We start from the raw sequence: 20,511 nt of genomic DNA, 5'->3' as shown, positions 1-20,511 counted from the left end.
AACTTACTACAGATTGTGATTTATTTTAATTCAGACCGCCTTTTAAGATTTGACACAATGTAAGTAGATATTTTCGGCAGGTTGACAAATCGAGTTAATACTGTTAATCTATCTGAAAAGGGGATTCTCACATTCTGAGCTGCAGTAATGTTTTCATTTATGGCATTTCAAAATATGAATAAGGTTTCCGTGTGCATCTAGGACAAAGATCTGAAAATAATTCATTTATCCTTTAGATGGTTTCGACCTTTTTGAGTGTTTGTGGTGTAAAAATAAATTTTGTGAATAATATTTAACTGCAAAAGCTTGTGATGACTGTTGTACTAGAAGGTTAAACCTCCCACTCACTATCTTAACCCCTTATGTCTAGTGTATCATATTTGTGTAGTTTTTTTGTGAGTTTTTGAGACTTCTACATCAGCAGTGGGATCCCCCCCCGATAAAACCGAAATAAATTGCACAATACATCCATCCATCCATCCATCGATTTTCTTCCGCTTATCTGGCGACAGGTCGCAGCAGCGTAAGTAGAGAAGCCCAGACCTCCCTCTCTCTAGCCACCTTCTCTAGCTTCTCCAGGGGAACACTAAGGCGTTCCCAGGCTAGTCGTGAGATAGTGTTTCCAGCTTGTACTGAATCTGCCCCAGGGTCTCCTCACAATGTATATATATGTTTTTAATTCTATAAGACATTTTAATCTATATTCAGGGTAAGATCTTTTTAAATATGCCTAGGTTAAAGGCTAACGTTTTTTTCAAACCTGCCTCTCTAATAAACCCATAACAGACTTAAAAGCTCTTCTTTATTCAGTAGCAACTACACGTGTAAAAGACTTACTATTAATTTCATATTGTTAAAAAGAACTAATGATCATGTGAATTAACAGTTCTATGCAGTTGTTTTTCCTTTTTACCTTCATCCAACACTTTTCCATCAGCGCTGTGTTAGAGTCATCCTTAACCTTCAAGTAATACTCCACAGCCCGGGAATATTCACCCGACTGCTCCCACTCTTTCGCCTGCTCCAAGAAGCCCTCCACACCCCTGAAACCAACAGGCAATAAACTCTTTTTTTTTTAAATTAAAAAAAATATTAAACATTTCACAATAGCTTTATTTATTTTCTATGTTATTTTACCAGTTCATAACAATCATGGCATAAAATAGTTAATGCTATAATAATAACCACCATTACTAAATGGTAAATTGACAGTTAATTGTGTCAATGCTAGGGTTCCCTTACAGTCGATTTACTCCGTACAACACATAAAGTATGGGATATCCTGCCCCTGTTTGTCCTGGCTGAAGAAATCTCTATTCACACCTTTAAGGCGGATGGCCTCAGACAACATGTATAGGGCCCTGCCTACACATATACCCCCTGCCATCACAATCAGCCCTCAGTTCTAACGCTCTTCACCTCGCTAAGAGCATATCTACTGGGTTGGGCTAGCTAGCTACTGCTGGTTAGCTCCATTGTCTGCTGGCATAAGTTAACCCAACTGCCTTGTTGGTGTTAGCCTTCACTCCACAGCTGGTGTGTAGGCTGCCCACGAAGTGCTAATTTCAAATCTTCCTGTGCAGCACTTTGCTTTGCGTTTTGGTATGGATATCAAACCAAAGAGAACAAAATTGAAATTTTCTGTTCGCCACTGTCTTCAGTGGTGCAGTTTCTATTTGCATGATAGTGACCAGCAATGACGCGTGCCCCATTTGCCTGGGGATTGTCCAAGTTAGGAGAACGCTGACTGACCTGAAGTCTGTGTGCTTCTTCACACCCTGGAACGATGGGTGACTTTGCGGAGAAAATTCCAGAGGAGGTTAACAGTAACCGCATCTTGCATGCTAGCTACCGGTGGGAGCCTGGGCTGTTGCACCAGGGATCTTGGATTGGGAGAGTGTCGTTTTACAAGGTGGTGTCCACAGATGCTTCCCTAAGAGGGTGGGGAGTTCTGTCCGATGGCGCATCAGAGAGAGGGGTCTGGACACAGAGCTTCACAATGATGTAAGGCTGCTAGCTTTGTTCTTAGCTCAGGCATTTTTGTCCAGTTCTGAGGGGCCAACATTTCCTAGTCAGGATGGACAATTCAACAGTGGTCTCTTACATAAACAGGCAAGGAGGGAAACGCTCCCTTCCCCTGTTAAAGCGGTCTTGCTCTCTGCTATTATGGTGCAGTGTTCGATGTCTGTCTCTAAGAGCAACCCATGTTCCAGGCCATCTCAACCTGGGGCCAGACCTTCTCTCCATTCCAGTGAGGGAATGGAGGTTGCACCCCTTTGATATTGGCCCAGATACGGGATCTATTTGGCGAGGCAAGTAGATCTTTTTGCCTCCAGGGTGAACACTCACTACCTCATGTTGTTCTTCATAATCGACAGTGATTCACCCGTGGGCATAGATGCACTAGCACACCAATGACCAGACGTGCTTCTCTATGCATTTCCCCAGTTGAAGTGATATCGCCAGTTCTTGATAGAGTGCATCGGCAGCACATCTCACTGATTCTTGTTGCCCCCCTGGTGGCCAACAAGGTCGTGGAATGCAGAGATAATCAGTCTGCTAGCAGCAAGTCCTTGGCAGCTTCTTCTCTGTGGGGACCTCCTCTCTCAGGCAAGAGGAGAAGTGATTCATCTGCCCGGATCTATGGTGCCTTTATGGTTACCTACTGAGAGATCAAATTTGATAGCTAAGGGTCTGCCCCCATGCGTGGTCCTGTAGAGGCTTTTATGAGTACAAATGGCAAGCCTTTGAGCAATGGTGCCAGGACGGGCACATTCCCCCAGTCCAGTGCTCTATTGTGGATGTTTTGACATTCCTGCAGGAGATGCTAGATACTGGCGGTCCAGTGTCTTTTCATGGGACTTGTGTTTGGTGCTTGAGGCCATTTGTGCCTCCCTTGAGTCTGTGGATATAAAATGTATTTCATATAAAACTGCATTGTTTTTCACTTTGGCTTCTGCAAAGTAAGTGGGTGACCTTCATGCTTTGTCTGTGCAGCTAGTTGGGCATCACCGCACACTTTTTTTTTTTTCCGGTTCACTCGTTTGTACATTACAGCCCCTTCGGTGGCTCATGCTGTCCTTTCAGCTGGGTCTACCACACACTAAGGTGGTGGTGGTCCAACTCCAGTTTGATGGATACTCTGCAGGGCGTGTATATATGTCCCATACTATATGTGTTGTACCATGTGAATCGACTGAAAGGGAACGAACAGTTATGTGTATAACTTTTGTTCTCTGAAGGAGAGGAACGAGTTACAACACAAGGTTGTCTCTGCGCAGCTTGGCTCGATGAAGAGTGGCTATCGAACTGAGAGAAGAGGCTGAGAGAAGGGGGTATATGTGCAGGCGGGGCCATACACATATCATCACAAATAATCAGCCTTAAAGGCGTGAATAGAGGTTTCTTCAGTCAGGACATGCTGGAAAGCAATATCCCATTCTATATGTGTGTGTGCCTTATTCCTCAACTTCATGGAACATAAATTATACACATAAATGTTCATTTTGTGTTGTTTTAGAATTTTGGATTTTTGGGTTAATATATCAGAGTTTTGGTTTATCTTTAGTTGTTTTTGTTTTTTTACAGTATATTGCAAGTTTCAGTGCTTGATAAACGACCGAGTCTGGTTCCTGTTTGGATTTCTTTATCATTCCTGTAATGAGTTTTCTGTAGTATTAAGTTTAGTTTTTTTTTCTTTAATTTTCTTTTCTTCCCTCTCTATCGTGCAGTATTAGTTCCTTTGCCCTCCTCTGCCCTGTTAGTCTTCAGTGAATCCATGTTTTTCTCTGTCTGGAATGTACTCTACATTTTCGTATTATCCACAGCCTTTTCATCTCAATCACTTAATATATTTACTTGTCCTGTTAATAATCGGTCTTTGTCATTAGCTTCCATTTCATTAGAAATTAGAGATTAGAACTGTGTTCATCCTCTACAAGCTGCAGTTCCATCACAGCTTTGCAGATGGATGCAGTGGGAGACGAGAAGCTTTGCACTTATCTGAAGCCTGAGCTGTAAAGTCTGCAAGAATAATTCAGTGTTTTCTCTCTTCAAACCCTCTTTTTCATCCGTTTCCATTGGTAACTTTTGATGTTTCCTCCCACAAGTCATTAAAGCGGGAGAAACGATGGGAGGAGGGTATGAGCTGCATTCTGCTGGTTTGCTGTCTAATGAGCTGTTCCTCATCGGGAGTTGAAATTTGGGAGTACACGTGAGGTGTTTTTTAAAAAAAATGAGGAAAAAAAGCATCAAACTGATTCGTTGTGCATAGATGCATTTCTGGTAATGTTCAAAATATGTTAAAAAATGTCCCACAAATAATCACAAGTCAAGTTGAAAGGCTTTTGACTTCAAATGTTGTAACTAGATATAGCTTCAGTGACAGATTTGGGTTTTCTTTAGTAGGACTGTGCTTCATCTTTTACTCTGCCATGTTAGACCTAAAATATTTGAACACCACAAGAAATGAAGGTCAGTGGTTACTGATTTTATGGGCTTAATCTCACCTGAGTCCTTTCTTGGAGGCCTCCCTCTCATACTCCTTTTGGAGCATGGAGAGTTTATTGGGGATATACTCTTTACAGATACGTATGGCATCACTCCACATGTCTGCATCCTGAATTTAAAACAGACACGAAATCAATTAAATAACTGACTATCAGGCAGATTGTCAACATCTGAAAAATGAAAAATGAATCCTGCAACTTTAGACATTTTTCACTAAATTGCAAAAAATTCTACAAATACTTTCTTGTCTTTTTTCTGTATCAGCGGCAGATGACTACACTGGTTCACCTTATACCTAAAAAAATAGATCTTCTCCTACATTACTGGAAACTATTCTTCTTCAACAGTAACAATTTCCTGTGGGGTACCTCAGGGCTCCATTTTAGGTCCCCTCCCATTCTCTCTACACATGCTTACTTGGGGTCAAATAATCAGTAAACATAATATAATTTTTTGCTCCTAAGCTGACAACATGGAATTATATCTCCCCCTCAATGCCAACAAGTCCAGGCTGAATAGCATCATCAAATGCCTTGTGGACATTAAGATGTGATATATGTGATATATGACTCTGGCTTTAGGTTTAACAAGCAAATTAACTCAGTGGTTAAAACAGCTTTTTTCATTTCTGTTCCATTTCAAAAGTTAGGTTTTCCTTTCTGTGAGAGATTGCAAAATTGTGTTCACGATCGCATTTTCTGTTGTCTGGTGCTGGTAGGCTGTCCACAGGTATCTAAAAGAGAGGTCATATTACACATGTTTTAGCATCTCTCCACTGGATGCCAGTGAGGGTCGGAATCAGTTTCAAGATACTCCTGTTTGTATACAAGCCATTCATGGTTTGTCTCCTTAATACATCTATGACCTCTTACACCCCTATTAATCTCCCATGTCCCTCCAGTCAGCTGATTGGAATGCTTCTGACTGTCCCTAGCGCTAGATTTAACCTCAGAGGAGACTGGGCCTTCTGTGTGTTTGCCCCCAAACTGTGGAACAACTTTTCCCTCACATTCAAATCTGCTCCCTCCATTTGATCCTTTAAAACTAGACTTTTTACTCACTGACATTTGAGTGTGTCATTGGTCTTTTTATTTCCTGTGCTGTTTTCGGCCATGATTCTGTTTATCACCTACTAATATCTATTTTTTTCTTATTTCTTTATTTATTTCTATTCCCTTGTCTTTTTATCCACTCTATCTTTTGCACAGAACTTTGGGTAGTGTTTTTTTTTTTAAAATGTGCTTTATAAATAAATTTGAGGTGGAGTTACCTTGTAGTATTTAACAGCTAGTTCAGGTCTCTGTGCTTGGAGCAGGAAGGCCTCAGCCTTCTTGAAATCATTCTCTTTAAAGCAGAACTTGGCTTGGCCAACCAGAACCTCAGACAGGCTCTCTGGATCGTGGCCCTCAGCCACCTGCTGTGCATTGGCCCAGTCCTGGTTGTGGACATACCTGGAACAGTTCACACACAAATACACACAGGAAATAAAATCCAAAAATAATCTGTTTTAAGGTTAACGGAAACGATTTTTTTAAATGTTTTTCATCAAGTACCAGAAAGGGGACTTTGAATAACTTCAGGTTCATAGAAATTTACTTAAAGCTGTGGCTATCTGGGGGGCTGGACATTAATTTCAAGACATATCTGCTTTCAGTGGCTTAGGGAAGTAATGGCACTTCTCAAACTTAAACCTCAAATCTCTACATACTTTTGTGAACCGTTAAAACTGCTTTTACCTCTCTGACGACAAAGTCATAACCCTACCTCAACCCTATATCTTGGGGGAAAAAATGAAAAAAGTTCATTATTTTTGATGTGTCTGTTAGAATCACTATTCTCCTTCTTCCATGCGTGCTATCCTTGAAAGAGAAATTAAAAACAAAGACGATATTTTCTTTGCCCAGGGTTAGTGTTAACATTAGTGTTAGCATTGGGGTTGTCACTGATCATGGGTTACTCTCCATCATTCATGAATACTCACACACTCCCCAATTTGAATATTACCTAAAATGACTTAAGCATGTGCGTACAAGAATCATTGCTGCGCAGTGCTGTGTGGCTGGCTGTGGTGTAACTTCACTATGTCTATTTTTAGAAAGCTATACATAATTAGTATTTCTACTGCTGATTGCTATGCAGGCTGTTTCCTCAGTTAACTTTCTGCTAACACTTTAGATTAGGCTTTAATTATCTTGCTATAAACATGCTTATTAGTAGCCTGTTTACTCTTTATTAGTCATTGCAAACCACTTACTAATGACTTGGGCTGCATGGTCCTATTATACCCTTATCAGACATTTAATTAAGAGCTAATTAATGGTTAATATATGTAGCGTAATTTAAAGTATTACCAACCTATCAAATGATTTTGATGAGGCTTGGTTGTTTAGTTCAATTATGGAAGAAAGAACCCCTTAAAAGAGATATGTGATTAGTGAAACTAATCACATTTGGACTTTTTTTAATGACATGAGAAAGTTTAAAAATTGAAGTATTCCAATAATTATATTAACCAAAATTGTCCTTAAACATTAAGCTTTAAACTGAGCCTGAAACTGATATAAATCTGCTCCTCACTGATGCTGATCAGCTGGCAGTAATGATGGGCTCAAAGTGTGAGCACAACATCATCACCTCCAGTACTCACATCAACACAGCTTCTTTGGGTTTTCCTGCTTTGATGAACTCTGCCTCTGCTTCAGTGAACTTCCCCTGTAAGATGAAACCATGAAAAAATTCAGGATTAACACGACTTAATGTGTGCAGCATGCAGTGAGTTCAAGATTCTCAGTAACAGAAATTACGAACAATAACTCAGTGAGTTAGTTCACAGAAACAGCAGCAGCAGGTTTATTGTTATTCTCATATGAGCTGACTATGCTGGGCAATAAAAAGAAAAAAAAATCACATATTGATGTGCTTGGTCTGGTTGAATAAAGAAGACATAGAATAAATTTGGCATGAAGCAGTTTTGTAGGAGGAAAACTGAAAAGTCTTCATGTGGGTAGTTGTAGCAACTTTTTTTAAAGTGTATAGAAAGAGCAGAAAACTGACTGTGTGGTAAAACTGTGATGGATTTACCTCATCTTCCAGGTACAGTGCATGCTTGAGGTGGATCTCAGGAATCTTCTCCTTACATGCAAGGCGGGCCAAGTCAAAGGCAAAGTCAAATGAGCTGGAGAGAACATGAAGACAGTCTCTGTTTATGTCACATATAAGAGATCTGGCACTCAAAGGACTTTTAGTAGAAATCTATGAGATAAGTGTGTATGCATGTGTAAACCTCTAATTGATATCATAGTAAGTAATTAGAAATGTGGATTTGACTGAGGATACATGCACGTTTTGTCCCTGTGACCACAAAAGTCAAATATATAGCTTTCTCCCCATTAATTTATACACGGTCTGGGAATTAAAAGCACAAACAACTTTATAAGATGGTTACTAAGTGACCTTGCTCATTTCCTTTTTAGGAAGGAAACAATTGATCACGTTTTACCGTTAGGATTTCCTTTCAGACAGTACAACAGATAAAAGTTTCTGAATGAGTGTCAAACTTGTTTTAAAGCTCTGCAAAAGGTTTATCATATTTTAAGCAAATAAAATGAAACTCAGTATGTGAGTAAATTGAACTTAGATAATTATTTGGCTCTTTGTGTTGTGATAATGCTCACAATTTATTTGAAGCAGACTTGATGGCGTACTCCAGCAGGCCAAACTTGTTTAGCAGCTTAACAGCTGCCTCTCCTCCCAGACTCCGGGCCCACAGGTAGGCCACCTGCTTCTGCGCATCAGCACCTCCGTGGCTTTTTGCCACCTGACGAACACACAAACACATTAAAAAAAAATCATTACACCAGGCCTTCACTCCTGTGGCTCCCTAACCGCCTTACAACACATAATCCCAGGGAGAAACATTTGAAAGAAGCTATAAAGCTGTGGTGCATTCCCAACGAAACTACAGCAATAAACAGAGAGCCACACACCTGTAACAATGCTGTGGACATGAAACCCAGTAACAACAAGTCAAGCCGTCCTATTCTGTATTTAGCATCAGGAATAAACATTATAATATATGCAATCTACAGTATATGCTTTAACCTAAAACAATTACAACAACAGATAACAGCTGATATAAGCAGAGTGTGAGGTGTAAACATTTGCTGCGTGGGACGAGGTTCTAGACTTTACTGCTCTCTGCCATATCTTATAAATGTAATGAGATTAAACACAAGTGAACAAAACAAAACAAATGTGGCGTTTGTACCCTGTACGCATCCTCCCACATATCATTGACACTGTACATGTGGACCGCAGCCTTCCACTCTTCAGCCTCCATGAAGTGGTATTCCGCCTCCGAGAACCTCGATTCAGCCTCCAGCTCCTGCAAACAGCACATTTATCATCACCGTCACTTACCATAACTTATGTATCACATACCGGCAGGCTCAACCATACCACACAGCCCATTAAGAGTCGCTGAATTAGAGCTAGAATAGAATGTAGACGAAGAATTAATGCCCCAAAGTTTGCGACACTGTGAAAAAAAAAGTTAGAAAATTGGTCCCAAAAATGAACAGATTCAGTAATGAAAAAGAAATCTAGAGCTCAGAGACTCAGTTTGAAAGCGATTATGTCGGGACATGATTAAAAGACTTTAAAATTTGTCTGTACAGTGATCTGTTGAACTTCACAATTCAGGAAAATGTTGAACAAATTATTGTTTGAGTTTAAACTGCTGCAAGGTATTTCTCCCAAGACAGCTGGACAGCTACAAACATTAGAAACAGAGAGTGGTCTCAGACACAGACCTCCCAATAAAAACCTCACACGGCTCTAGAACTGCAGCAGTTTCTGAGCCCGTGAGAGCTCTTCTGATGAGAAGCCCCAACCAGTCGTGGCTGCGTAAATGCTGAGCTGTGAAGTAATGACATGAACCAAAGTGCAACCCTTCTCTCACTTTTAAACTGGTTTCAGATGAGCAGGAAGGATCTGAAGACATTATTTTGTTGCTCACATTCTTGGAGTTATGTTCCTCATCTCTAAGTAATTAAACAAGAAAAATAAGCAGATGAACTGCCACAAAAAAAACTTTGCTTTACAGTATAAACACTGTCACTGCAGTTTAATCCTATTTATCTTTCATAGCACGGAAAGAGAGAACAAATTATACCTGTCTTAAAGTCCTGCATTAGTGCTCTGGTACTTTCAGTGTATGAACCAGTACAATAAGCAGAAAAAAGGCAGCTTTTAGTTTCTGTGCTCTAACTGTTGGAGTAACTGAGAGCAGCTAGAAGTAAAGCTACCACTTCACCCAGGATTTTAAATAAGCAAGGTTTATAGACAGTGTTTATGTGACTGTATTTAGTTATTCTGTTGCATTATTTTATTTTATTTGACTGTTTTATTACATAAACAAAGATTTTTGTTTACTTTATTTACTACTTTTATTTGATTCATTTCTATTTAGTGTGCTCATATTATTCAGTCTGTTCAACATTATTTTATGTTATCTTATTAAACTATTCCTTATTTCTGTCATTTATTCATATGGTGACAAAGGTGGATGCTCATATAGAAGAATACCAACATTGTAGTTCCTCTAGCAGCCACTTGAAGCTGGCTCGAAAAGCTTAAAGAGGAAATAAGCATGTTTACAGTCTGGTACAAAACAAAGGTTTTAGCATGCATCCATTTGCAAATCTATAGATGCATGAGGCAATTTGCAAATATGTGTGAAGAGAGTTGTTTTACACAGTTAGCCTGCCCATCCCCCGAACTCAGGCTCGGTTCGGGTCACAGTGAGATTTATTTGATTGTAACATGTTAAATCTGTAGGGCTTAACTCTAGGAGTAAAAACACTGTCGTTAGATTGTCACTGCAGTGTGGTGTGTACCTTGGCTAGGTGGACATGGGTCTCAGTCAGCAGGTCAGGGTGATGTTTGGCTACCAAACGAATGACATCGTCAAACATCCGGTTCTTCTTGTACATGGTGATGGCAAGGTCAGGCTGCTTCACTGTAGCAAACAGCCTGCATGTGTAAAAGGGGAAAGAGGGCTTTTTAAAACACTTCAGGTCTAAAATACTACGCCCAGACTTTTTCTCCTGCTGTTTTCAAGGTCAGAGATTAACTCAAATGGTGTCATGGTAGTTTGTCTCCCACCAGCTCGACTCCAGCAGACAATGACGTGACAAATTCGTGTAAATATGGAGATTTGTATTTACCTCTCGGCCTCCTTGAACTTCCCATCTCTCTCCAGCTCCTGAGCTCTGCTGATGTACAGAGCCATAACCTCCTCCTCCGTCATACACTTCACTGCCAGCTTTATAAGAAAAAGAATATTAAAAACACGGCCTTAAATATTACATTTCTTAATTAATCCCACATTAGATTCTTAAATATCTATTCCAGGGAGATTTTCTTTAAAAGGACTCTAGAAAACACAGAATATTTAAAACTATGCTGTAATGTGTCCGTGCTGACCTTGTGAGCCTCCTCCCAATGCCCTGCTGCGGTGTACATCTCTACAGCATCTTTAATGTGACCTCCTTTCACAAACAGATGTTCTGCCATCTACAGGTCAATAAAAAAATAACAAAACACACAGAAAATACAGAATGTCACATTAAAAAAAAATCATATATTACATTACTTATACAGAGCCCATTCTGAGAGTTTAATCCAGGTCATTTTTGCAGCTGAAATCTGCATATTCCCCCCCTAACCTAATCACAAAGTTACCATTTTCAAAATGGGACAGCTTTAAGGATACTCTCATTGAATATATGTGTGTGGGCATGCCTGCCAGTGCAAAACAAGCAGATTGTGGGTTCAGCTAAACAACATGAGTGATATATTAAAGTCATCTGTCACAAAGGCAATAATAAAATCTTGCCCAGCTATCTTGATAAGAAACTGTTTGAGGTTTAGCGAATCACAGTAATTATATTTTCTAAGTTAAAACTTTTTGGCTGGCTCTTTTTTTATTCTCCAAACCTCTTCAAAGACATGTTTAAGGATAAAACTTGGTTTTAGGTGATTGTATTAGAGTGTTAACTAGCCATCCAGAGCCCGTCGGAGAAAAAGCAATGGGCGCAGAGTAGATCACTTCCAGCGTGGATGCACCTTTAAGATTAGGGTATGGAGCTTACTGATGTTGGCTTATTTTCGGGATAAGAGGCTTTGGAGTGCATTAATGTCAATCACAAAGAAACCTGTGTGTGTGAGTCCCCTCCCCCTACACACAGAGTGGATCAGGCAGCAGTTACTACAAATGTTTATATTCCTCTCTGTATTTAATTATTAGTTATTATTAATCACCGGCTCTCTTCCACAGTGTGTCTTTGTCCCGTCTATCTCCCCTCACCTCCAAAGCGGCAGATGAGCTTGCTCATAGGGAGTCATATGATTGTTGTGGTTTTCTCTGTATTATTCTGGGGTCTTTACCTTACAGTATAAAGCACCTTGAGGCAACTGTTGTTGTGATTTGATGCTATATAAATAAAATTGAATTGCATTTAAAAAAATGTCGGGGGAACACTAGTAACAGAGAAAGCATGTAGCCAAAATATGTGAAACTCTCATCTAAATGAACTAAAACTTAGCAGCGCACTTTGTTTAGGTTCTCTGCAATAAGACCACCAAGTCGGAACCAGACTGGGACAGATTGTATATGACATGTTTGTATTTATTTGTTTTGTTGCATCTCTGCATGTTTTTGTTTATTATACAGTTTTATGTGATCTGCCCAGGGACTGAGGATGTGAATTAGGAGTATAGATAAAATCTGCCGTGTTTACATCTCATATTTTCTTACACTGCTGTCCATTAATGTGCACTGCCCCTGTTAAATAAAGACAAGACTGGAAACTTTGAATGAATACATCAAACTATGAAAAAACTCAACTTAATTTTAATTCAGATTGCAGAGGCCTTACTCTCGTTGTTCATACCTGAGGAGGTGAGAATAGAAGTGATATATGCAGAGACTTGCACAGAGTTCACCACACTCCAAAGGCTGCTTTTTTATCTGCACTAGCTAAGGATATGCAATTTGTGAAACCAAATTCTAATTATACTTATTCTGGTGGTAGACTTTTTCAATGTTGCAACTCGTGAGTTTGGTTGTAAACAAATACTGATCTAGAAAGGCTCGTGTAGGACTGTGCCATTACATGAAACATGTAATTACAACAGTGTAATATCAGACCTACTGAATAACACTGGTTTTTTTTTTGTTGTTGTTGTAAACTCTGCTGCTGGTTGCCAGTTTATGTTGTGACCAGTGATCTGACTCTTAACACACAGTAGAGACTAAGAGAGTGAATGAAGCAATTAAAATTTTATCGCATTTTAAAAAGTATAATATAATGAAAAAAAAATCCCGCTACTTTACAGTGAACAGACTTTTGCTACATAAAGCCAGATACTCATAGAATCAGTCTGTAATAAAAGTCGCTTCAGTACAACAAACAGATGAGCTGGTTGTTTGCCATTCTGATTAAAAAGTGTTTAGTCACTGTTTTTCCAGGATACTTTCTCTATAGCTACAGCAGGTGCGTGCGCTTCATTGTTTATAGCTTGCACTGAAATTCACTTTCCTGCAACAACTACCCCCCAACTTGGAGAGCAAAGAGCTTGTTATCTTAATTACTTTCTGTGAATATGCCCATGGAGCAATCTGACTGAAATAGGCTGCTATTTTCAGAGCCTGGCAGTCTGTGGAGGCCGTTTGGCTCAGCTGAGCTCATCAGAATAAGCACAGCACACTGCGCTTCGCCACCATCATCTCGCTTCCTTTTCTTTGTATTCGTACCAGATTGCTCTCGTTATCGTTTTCTTTTCAACAGTCGTGTTTTTTGTGGTATTGGGGCAACTTTTAAAAGTATTGTTACAACTACCAAACTTGTCCTTATTGCCAAAGCACCCTGGAGCAAACATGGGTTACAGTGTCCACAGAGACTGCAGTAAAGTGAAAACTGGCCACCGTGCATGTGTGTGGGTGTGTGTACGTGTCCACATGAGATGAGTGGAAATTAACTGCCAGTGGCAAAATGTCACAGCCTCCTTCATTTAGCCAAGCCTGTACAGTATTTTTATGAGGTACATATATAACACAAGTGAAAGTGTAACACTGACTCAGTTCAAAGTATGTAACCAGCACAAATATTTAAAAATGCAGTTTCTCGTTTACACGCATTTGAAACGATCTGTAGTCGTGTTTTTTGCTTTTATTTTTTGTTCCACTGTTCACCAGTTTCTTACTTTGCCATCTGTCTACTGCTGTGTAGAGCAGATTTATCTTTTTCAGTTAAAACACCTTGCCAGTGCTATCCCCTGAGCAAAACCTTGTTGAAATGACATTGAAAAGATGACTTTTCCAGACGTCTGAACAATGTTGATATTTGGTTGTAAAGTGAAAGGTGAACATGTTTCACGTTTTAGCCAACTTTTCCTGGCAGTTCTGCTGTTATCCTAGAGGTGCTCTGGAGGAGATGCCGGGGTTTCAGAGCTGGAGCTTAATGGAGAGCTGTGAGGAGGAAATATGAACTATGTGTTCAGCTATCATTGCGGAGAATGTGAGATTTTTGGAAAATCAAATGGGCGAGTTTTGCTGAACTGTCTTTTAGTTCCAGTGAATGGAACTCAATGTTTCAGCATACCAAGATATTTGGAAAATTTCATGCTCCCAGATTTTGGTAAACAGTTTGGGGATGCCCACTTCCTGTTTCAACATGACTGTGCACCACTGCACAAATCAAGGTACCTAAAGATATGGACGAACGTGTTTGTCATGGAAGAACTTGACTGGCCTGCATGGTTTCCTGTCCTCAACCCAAGAGAAACACCTTTGGGATGAATTAGACACAAGACTGTAAACCGGGACTTCTTTCCAAACACCAGTAAGTGACCTCACAAATGTATTTATGGAAGAAAGGTCAAAAAGTCCCTTAAACACACTTCTAAACTTAATGAAAAGTCTTCCCAGAGGAGGTGGAGTTGTTATAGCTGCAAAGGGTGGGCTGACATCTTATTGAACCCTATGGATGGAATGGGATGTGTGAAAGCAGACAAGCATGTAAGTGCTACCGTCTCATATTATGTATAAAAAATACATTTAAACCTCAGTTCATCATTTATATCACGAAAAGAATAGTTTATATCAGACATTTTTAAAAAGTTATATTTACATCTGTATCTTATTTTCATCTTACCCTTAAACATTCCCACAATTTAATAAAAGTCCAACATATAATCTATTATACAATAAAGACAAAAACTTGTACTTTTTGATGCCTTCCTTTTCACTGATCTGAAAGAAAACATGTTGTGGCTATACCTTCACCTGTTTTTGTTTTTCATTTAGGTTTTCCTCTTTACCTCCTACCTCAGTCCTCCTGTCTCTCACCTCATAGTCCTGCATGGAGGCGTAGTGTTGAGCTATCTTCACATAGTATTTTGCTGATGACGAATCCCCCTGTAACTCCAGGATGTGGACTGCTTTCTTCCACTGGCGAGCTGCGATGGCTGCCTCGATCGCTTTAAGAGAACAGCTGCATGGAAGACCATATGAACACGTTAATTGTTCAGATAGCAAGAGTCAGCATTAAAATGCAGATTGTGTTGGTAATACTAGTTGCATTTTTTTAACTATTCTGCAGAGAGAGAACTTATAGTTAGCTTATAGCTATCTGAAATAGTGCCTGAAACTTTACTAACTGTATTTAAAAGTAGTATTTTTAACGTCTTTGTTTCTGTAGAGACTTGTAGCCAAGTCAAAATTCAGTTTCTAAGTCTCTAAGTTCTTTCTGAGCTCTGACTACCTGTCTTATTCGGGATTTTGGGGCATTGGTATAGCGATTTTTTAAAATCTCATCTCTCCATTATCCTGGTGATGATTTTAAAGAATTGTTGGCCATCACTGTTGGACTGTTTTTCAAGTGTCATCTTTCTGCCTCTCCATCTGTCCTTATCTTTGTCTCTCCAGTCCTCTCCCTCCATCCATCCCTCCTCTACTCTACATACCCTGCTTCAATGAAGTGGTTGATGGCAGCGTCCATCTGTTTCTGCTGGACGAGGTAGTCTCCCCAGGACTCCTCCAGTTTCACCACCTCAGCGGGGAAGGTTATGCGAGCCAGCTCTACCGCTACAGGAAACAGGAAGGAGAAACTTTCTTACCAGAAAAGTTACAATTGACTTGATTTAGCTTAAACCTACCATCTAAAATTGTACAAAACATTGTAGAAGTTATCAAATGGTATATGCAGTCTAAGCTACCTAACTGTTTTACCTTTCCTGAAGGCACCTCCTTTACAGTAGCACTCCAGCGCTCTCTGGTTGTTCCTGATCTTCTCATACAGATCTCCTGCCTGGTCAGAAGAGATGACATACATTTTGCTGTCAATTGTCTTTCAACTTAGGGTCATGTGGGGCTGAAGCATATCCCAGCTGTCAATCGACGAGAGATCTGGACAAGGCCATCAACTCCAGCAGCCAATTATCAGTTAAGCTGACATTCATGTCACTGGACTGTGAAGCCAGAGCACCTGGAAAGGACCCAGGAAGGCACAGGGAGTATTTGCTACTTATAATCTGGAGGTTTGAACTCTGTGACTCTGCTAACTGCCACACCACTATGGAAATCAAATATTTCAAATATTTATATCAGATATTTATAATTGTTTCAAAATTTGACCTTATAGCCAGTAACATATTGAAACAATGGTGTGCAGCCAATCAGAAGACAGCTATCTAAAAGAAAGAGAGCTGTGTGGGGCTATATCACGGCCCATTACAAGATGAATTGTAAAGTTACTTTAGTATAGTTCAGTAATGAAAACATGGAATGTCAAATGAGAATAATGTTTGTTGGTGTAATTAGAAGAAAGATGTTCCGATGTTCTTGGAACAGTGACTACTATCACTTTTAAATGTCTTTAGAAAGTTTGTTTTCTTATTGTGGATTTAAACACAGGTATCGATATACTCCTGGCCACTAACTGTGAATTTGGCTGAGGCTGTGTGAACTAAAGCTGCCAATTACACCGTGCTACATTTTAATTAGTTACCTCAGTTTTTTTGTTTGTTTTAATGGACTGAGTGGGAACATTTTGTCCCTGTATTTCTCTGCTGCTAGGTATTTCATGATTCAAACAACATGATACCTGAATCAGATATTTGTTCCAGCTAAATATTTTCTTGCATTTCTCCATCTGTGACTACCCTCAATTAAACATGTTCAACTCTTTCAACCTATAATTATTCTTACTTTTAAAAGGATACACACAATTCAAATGCTAACTCAGTGGGTTTTCTAACAATAAAATGCAATGAAGAATAGTGGCACTTTGTAAAATACAGAGAAGTTTTATTTTAGCTACTGCAAGTTAAATTGTAATCACCAACTTCCATATCTAATTCCAGACACCGAAACTGATTAGAACACAAAATATCAGGTTACAAAATTTGCTTTGAGGATCCAGTCTCCTTTTCCAAGCCTCTTTCCCACCTGTTACATAAACACAGATGGCTAGAGGAAAAGAAGTGAGCTTTTAGACAAAAAAAAAAAAGAAAAAGCACACAGAGAAAAAACAGGCAGATGGAGGGAGACAGAGTTCAAAACTGAAAATAACAAAGAACACTTGTTCCGGCATTGAAGCTGAGGCGAGGAGAGATGGGCTCAGAGAAGCGGGAAACACAGGAGGAAGAAATGATCCACTCACTCTCTCGTAAAACTCTCCCTTGATGAGACTGGCAGCAATGCGGTCGACGGTCTCGCTGCTGTTGGTGATCTCCGACTGGCTCATGGCGAGGCGAGCGGCCTTAGCTGGCAGCCCTGCTTTCAGGTAGAGGTTTATGGCACCCTGGAAGTCTCCCTCGCTCTCCCTCACCTCGCCGGCCCTGTCTTCCTGACCCGTCTCCATCAGCCACCGGTAACGGTTTTCACGCAAGGTGTCGAGCTCTGGGTAGCCCTGCAGTTATTTTGCATTTAGAGTTCAACCAAACAGTTATCCTGTCCACAGATAACTAACCAACAACACTGTCTTGTGGTTGACAGCAGGTGTACATTGTAATTTGGTAATCCAAATTCTCTGAGAGGTAACGAGACTCCTGCCTCTGCTGTGGGTTCTGTTTTCAGAAAATGAAGCTCATAAGGACACTCGCTGTTCACCCACAGGCCTTTTCAGATTTGATAAAGTGAGTATTATAAAATAGTGTATGCAGGGAATAGATCTAAGCAAGACAAAGGCATAAATGGGATAAATTATTTTGTTTTTAGAAATGCTATTTTAGGCAATTAAGAAGCCTGTGCTTGTCATATGAGAAGGCTGTCTGTTTACACATTTTGGGTTTTCCTCTGTCTTTTCCGGTTTAAACTTACTGTAGCTTTATATACTTTATTAAGCAATAAATAATTTACCTTTTTTTCTGTCTCTTGGGGAATGCATTAGATAGGGCATCAACCCTTAAAATCCCCCATAATATAAAATGTAATAAATATATAAATATAATATGTGGAGCTACCCACTGTGCTGACCTTTCCCGAATAAAGAGGCAGTAAAAAACTAGCTTTTGGCTTTTATTCTGTAATATAAATATGATAAATAAATATTTAAAATGTGCTGAAATCAAAGTAATCAATATAAATACGCTACCTGGAGCTGATTTGCGATCACGTAAAATGACTTGATCAAATATTATCAGTAATTGCGTGTGATTCAATTCCCTTTTTTTACCTTGGCTTCAGCTACAGCAATGCAGTCATCCCACATGTGGAGCTCTTGGTACATCTCTATGGCTTCTTCGATGGCATTCTGCACAGCAAAAACAAAACAAAACAAACAAAAGCCAAACATTGGACTTTATTCTCCAAAAATCTAGCATTAAGGATGCAGAGCTGGGTTTATTTATTCAGTTCATTTTATTCCAAGACTTTACCAATCTCAAGTGTTTGGTAAAAGACTACAATGACTTGCCACTGCAGCCCTCACAGGGATTTGTTGGTTACCATCTTGTAAGGTAAACAATACTTTTAGCAGTGAAAGCATCTCTGTGTTGCTTGTCCTTCCCATTCTTACATGGGGAAGAAATTATTAATCTCTAGTTTGTGGCTGCTTGTTGCTCCTAAGTCTTATTTTACTGTGTTGAATCCCTCTTATAGCAGGTGACAGCATTTATGTGTGCTTGTGTATCTGCATTGTTCACTGTCATCACAAGTGAAACTGAGCTGTTTATGTTCCAGTTGGAGCTAATAAATTGTGAAGGGTTACTTTAACTGAAGGAGAGGAGACTTCAGAACACACTGAGTCTATACAAGTATCATCAGAGCTATGAAAGCAAGAAAACGTGTGTGTGTGTGTGTATAAAGGGACACCGTATTACTGACTAAATTAACATTATATAGCAAGCTAGAAACAGTTAGTCTATTAATATTTTGAGCTTTATATTAAAATGGTCTATTTTTTGCTAATCTGTAGAATGAACATATTTGACTAAAAATGCCAGTTTACCTGCAGATAGAGTTCCTCATAATATGGAGCAATAGTTCCTTTTCTTTAAGGTATTACTCCTCTGTTACTAATATGTTGTGCTTAACCACAATTATTAATACAAGACGTTACTGTGGTGCTGTTTACTTAAATTTCTGTGATGGTGCACATCAGGCTGTGCTGTAGACATGATGCAGTAATATAAATCAAGCATAAATACACATTTAAAAGCTTAACAGCTCTGTGAATTTTGGGGTGTTCTGTTTGTTGTAAAATCTGAAAAGGAATTCATTCTACATATTACATATTCAATCTTATTTCTAACGCTCGTTTTTTTTTACAGCCCACCTGCTCTGTGTAGTGCATCTCAGCCAGTTTAAAATTCTTGTCCAGCATGGCCACGCGTGCTTGGACTTGATAAAATGATGTCCCATCTTCTCCCTAATAAAGAGACAAAGAGATTAAAACATACAAAAGCCAGGGAGCACTTTTGAGCTTTGCCAAGAGAAAAAACTTTTCAAGAATTGCAAAGCTGCATTTTTTTATAAGGACCACTCACAGAGATTCAGCTAAAAGGAATTTCATTAATATCAACTCCAGCAGAGACTTGCTGTACAATGAATGCTGGATTTCCAAGTCCATCATAAGACACATTTTTAAGAGAAGTGTTGAATTATTCAGGTTTCATTGCATAAAAATGTCAAATACCGTATTGCATTTCATTGGAGAATACTAATAATTAGCCAATTAGTCAGAAATATTATTGCCACCCTTAAAGCTCTTTATCTGGTATATTTGTGATCAGTGCGTTGGGCCTTTGCTGAGATAAAACACACCATTTCCTGTGAAACTTTGTCTACGATCTCGTTTGTTTGCCGCAGGAAGTGGAGGGTTGAGACATCACCCAGCGCAGCAAAACACCTACAAAATAAAAGGGAGAGAAAACCATAGAGGAACTAAGCAATTAAGCAGCAGATGGTGACAGAGAAAGTCAAACAGAAACAGAAATAAAGAGAAATATATTCAGTTTAGTGGAGGAAGAATGCATTTCTGGTCAGTGAAAACTTGTTCACTTAATGAACTGAGATAAATTAAAGCTCTTTCTCTAATTAGCCTTTAGATTCAGTGTGAGAAGCTGAGAAATACACAGGCACATCTTAGCATTTGGCCACTTTATTACCAACTCTCTGTGAACAGTTGCATCAGATTAATGAACAAGTCATGAAAGAAAAAAAGTTTAAAAACTCCTACTGTCTGACTCTTTTTTTTCTGCTTCCCTCTCTCATTAACATCACTTCCCTCCCTCATTAACATTATCCACTCCAGACAAAACTGTTTCTTTCCCCGATTTCATGATTTATGCAATCCAAGACGATGCCTAACGAACAGCATATGCATTATTAATGACAGGGAATTCAAATTTGAAAGGTTTCTCAAAACAGAGAGAACTAAAGATGGAGAGAGAGGAATAAAATGATAGAAAATTAAAAACTGTCTTTGATGATAAATG

General features: G+C 39.3%; 1 protein-coding gene across 1 annotated transcript in view; it reads right to left on the bottom strand.

Annotated features, from left to right (window-relative positions):
- Positions 1–20,511, bottom strand: part of ift172 (intraflagellar transport 172) — a 56,015-nt gene that overhangs the window by 14,884 nt on the left and 20,620 nt on the right. Inside the window, exons 19-35 of the mRNA XM_005948427.3 lie at positions 19,838–19,922; positions 19,350–19,442; positions 18,249–18,326; positions 17,235–17,483; positions 15,803–15,881; positions 15,538–15,658; positions 14,921–15,065; positions 10,996–11,085; positions 10,737–10,834; positions 10,407–10,542; positions 8,777–8,893; positions 8,184–8,326; positions 7,591–7,684; positions 7,157–7,221; positions 5,780–5,960; positions 4,509–4,618; positions 914–1,043 (exon numbers count right to left, since the gene is read on the bottom strand). Of these exons, the coding sequence (XP_005948489.1) occupies positions 914–1,043; positions 4,509–4,618; positions 5,780–5,960; positions 7,157–7,221; positions 7,591–7,684; positions 8,184–8,326; positions 8,777–8,893; positions 10,407–10,542; positions 10,737–10,834; positions 10,996–11,085; positions 14,921–15,065; positions 15,538–15,658; positions 15,803–15,881; positions 17,235–17,483; positions 18,249–18,326; positions 19,350–19,442; positions 19,838–19,922 (2,014 nt within the window). The remainder of the gene's footprint in view (positions 1–913; positions 1,044–4,508; positions 4,619–5,779; positions 5,961–7,156; positions 7,222–7,590; positions 7,685–8,183; positions 8,327–8,776; positions 8,894–10,406; positions 10,543–10,736; positions 10,835–10,995; positions 11,086–14,920; positions 15,066–15,537; positions 15,659–15,802; positions 15,882–17,234; positions 17,484–18,248; positions 18,327–19,349; positions 19,443–19,837; positions 19,923–20,511) is intronic.

The sequence above is a fragment of the Haplochromis burtoni genome, unplaced genomic scaffold, assembly GCF_018398535.1.
Source record: "Haplochromis burtoni strain Fernald_Lab_line unplaced genomic scaffold, NCSU_Asbu1 Contig_93, whole genome shotgun sequence".
NCBI lineage: Eukaryota > Metazoa > Chordata > Actinopteri > Cichliformes > Cichlidae > Haplochromis > Haplochromis burtoni.
This window is presented reverse-complemented; position numbering and strand designations above follow the sequence as displayed.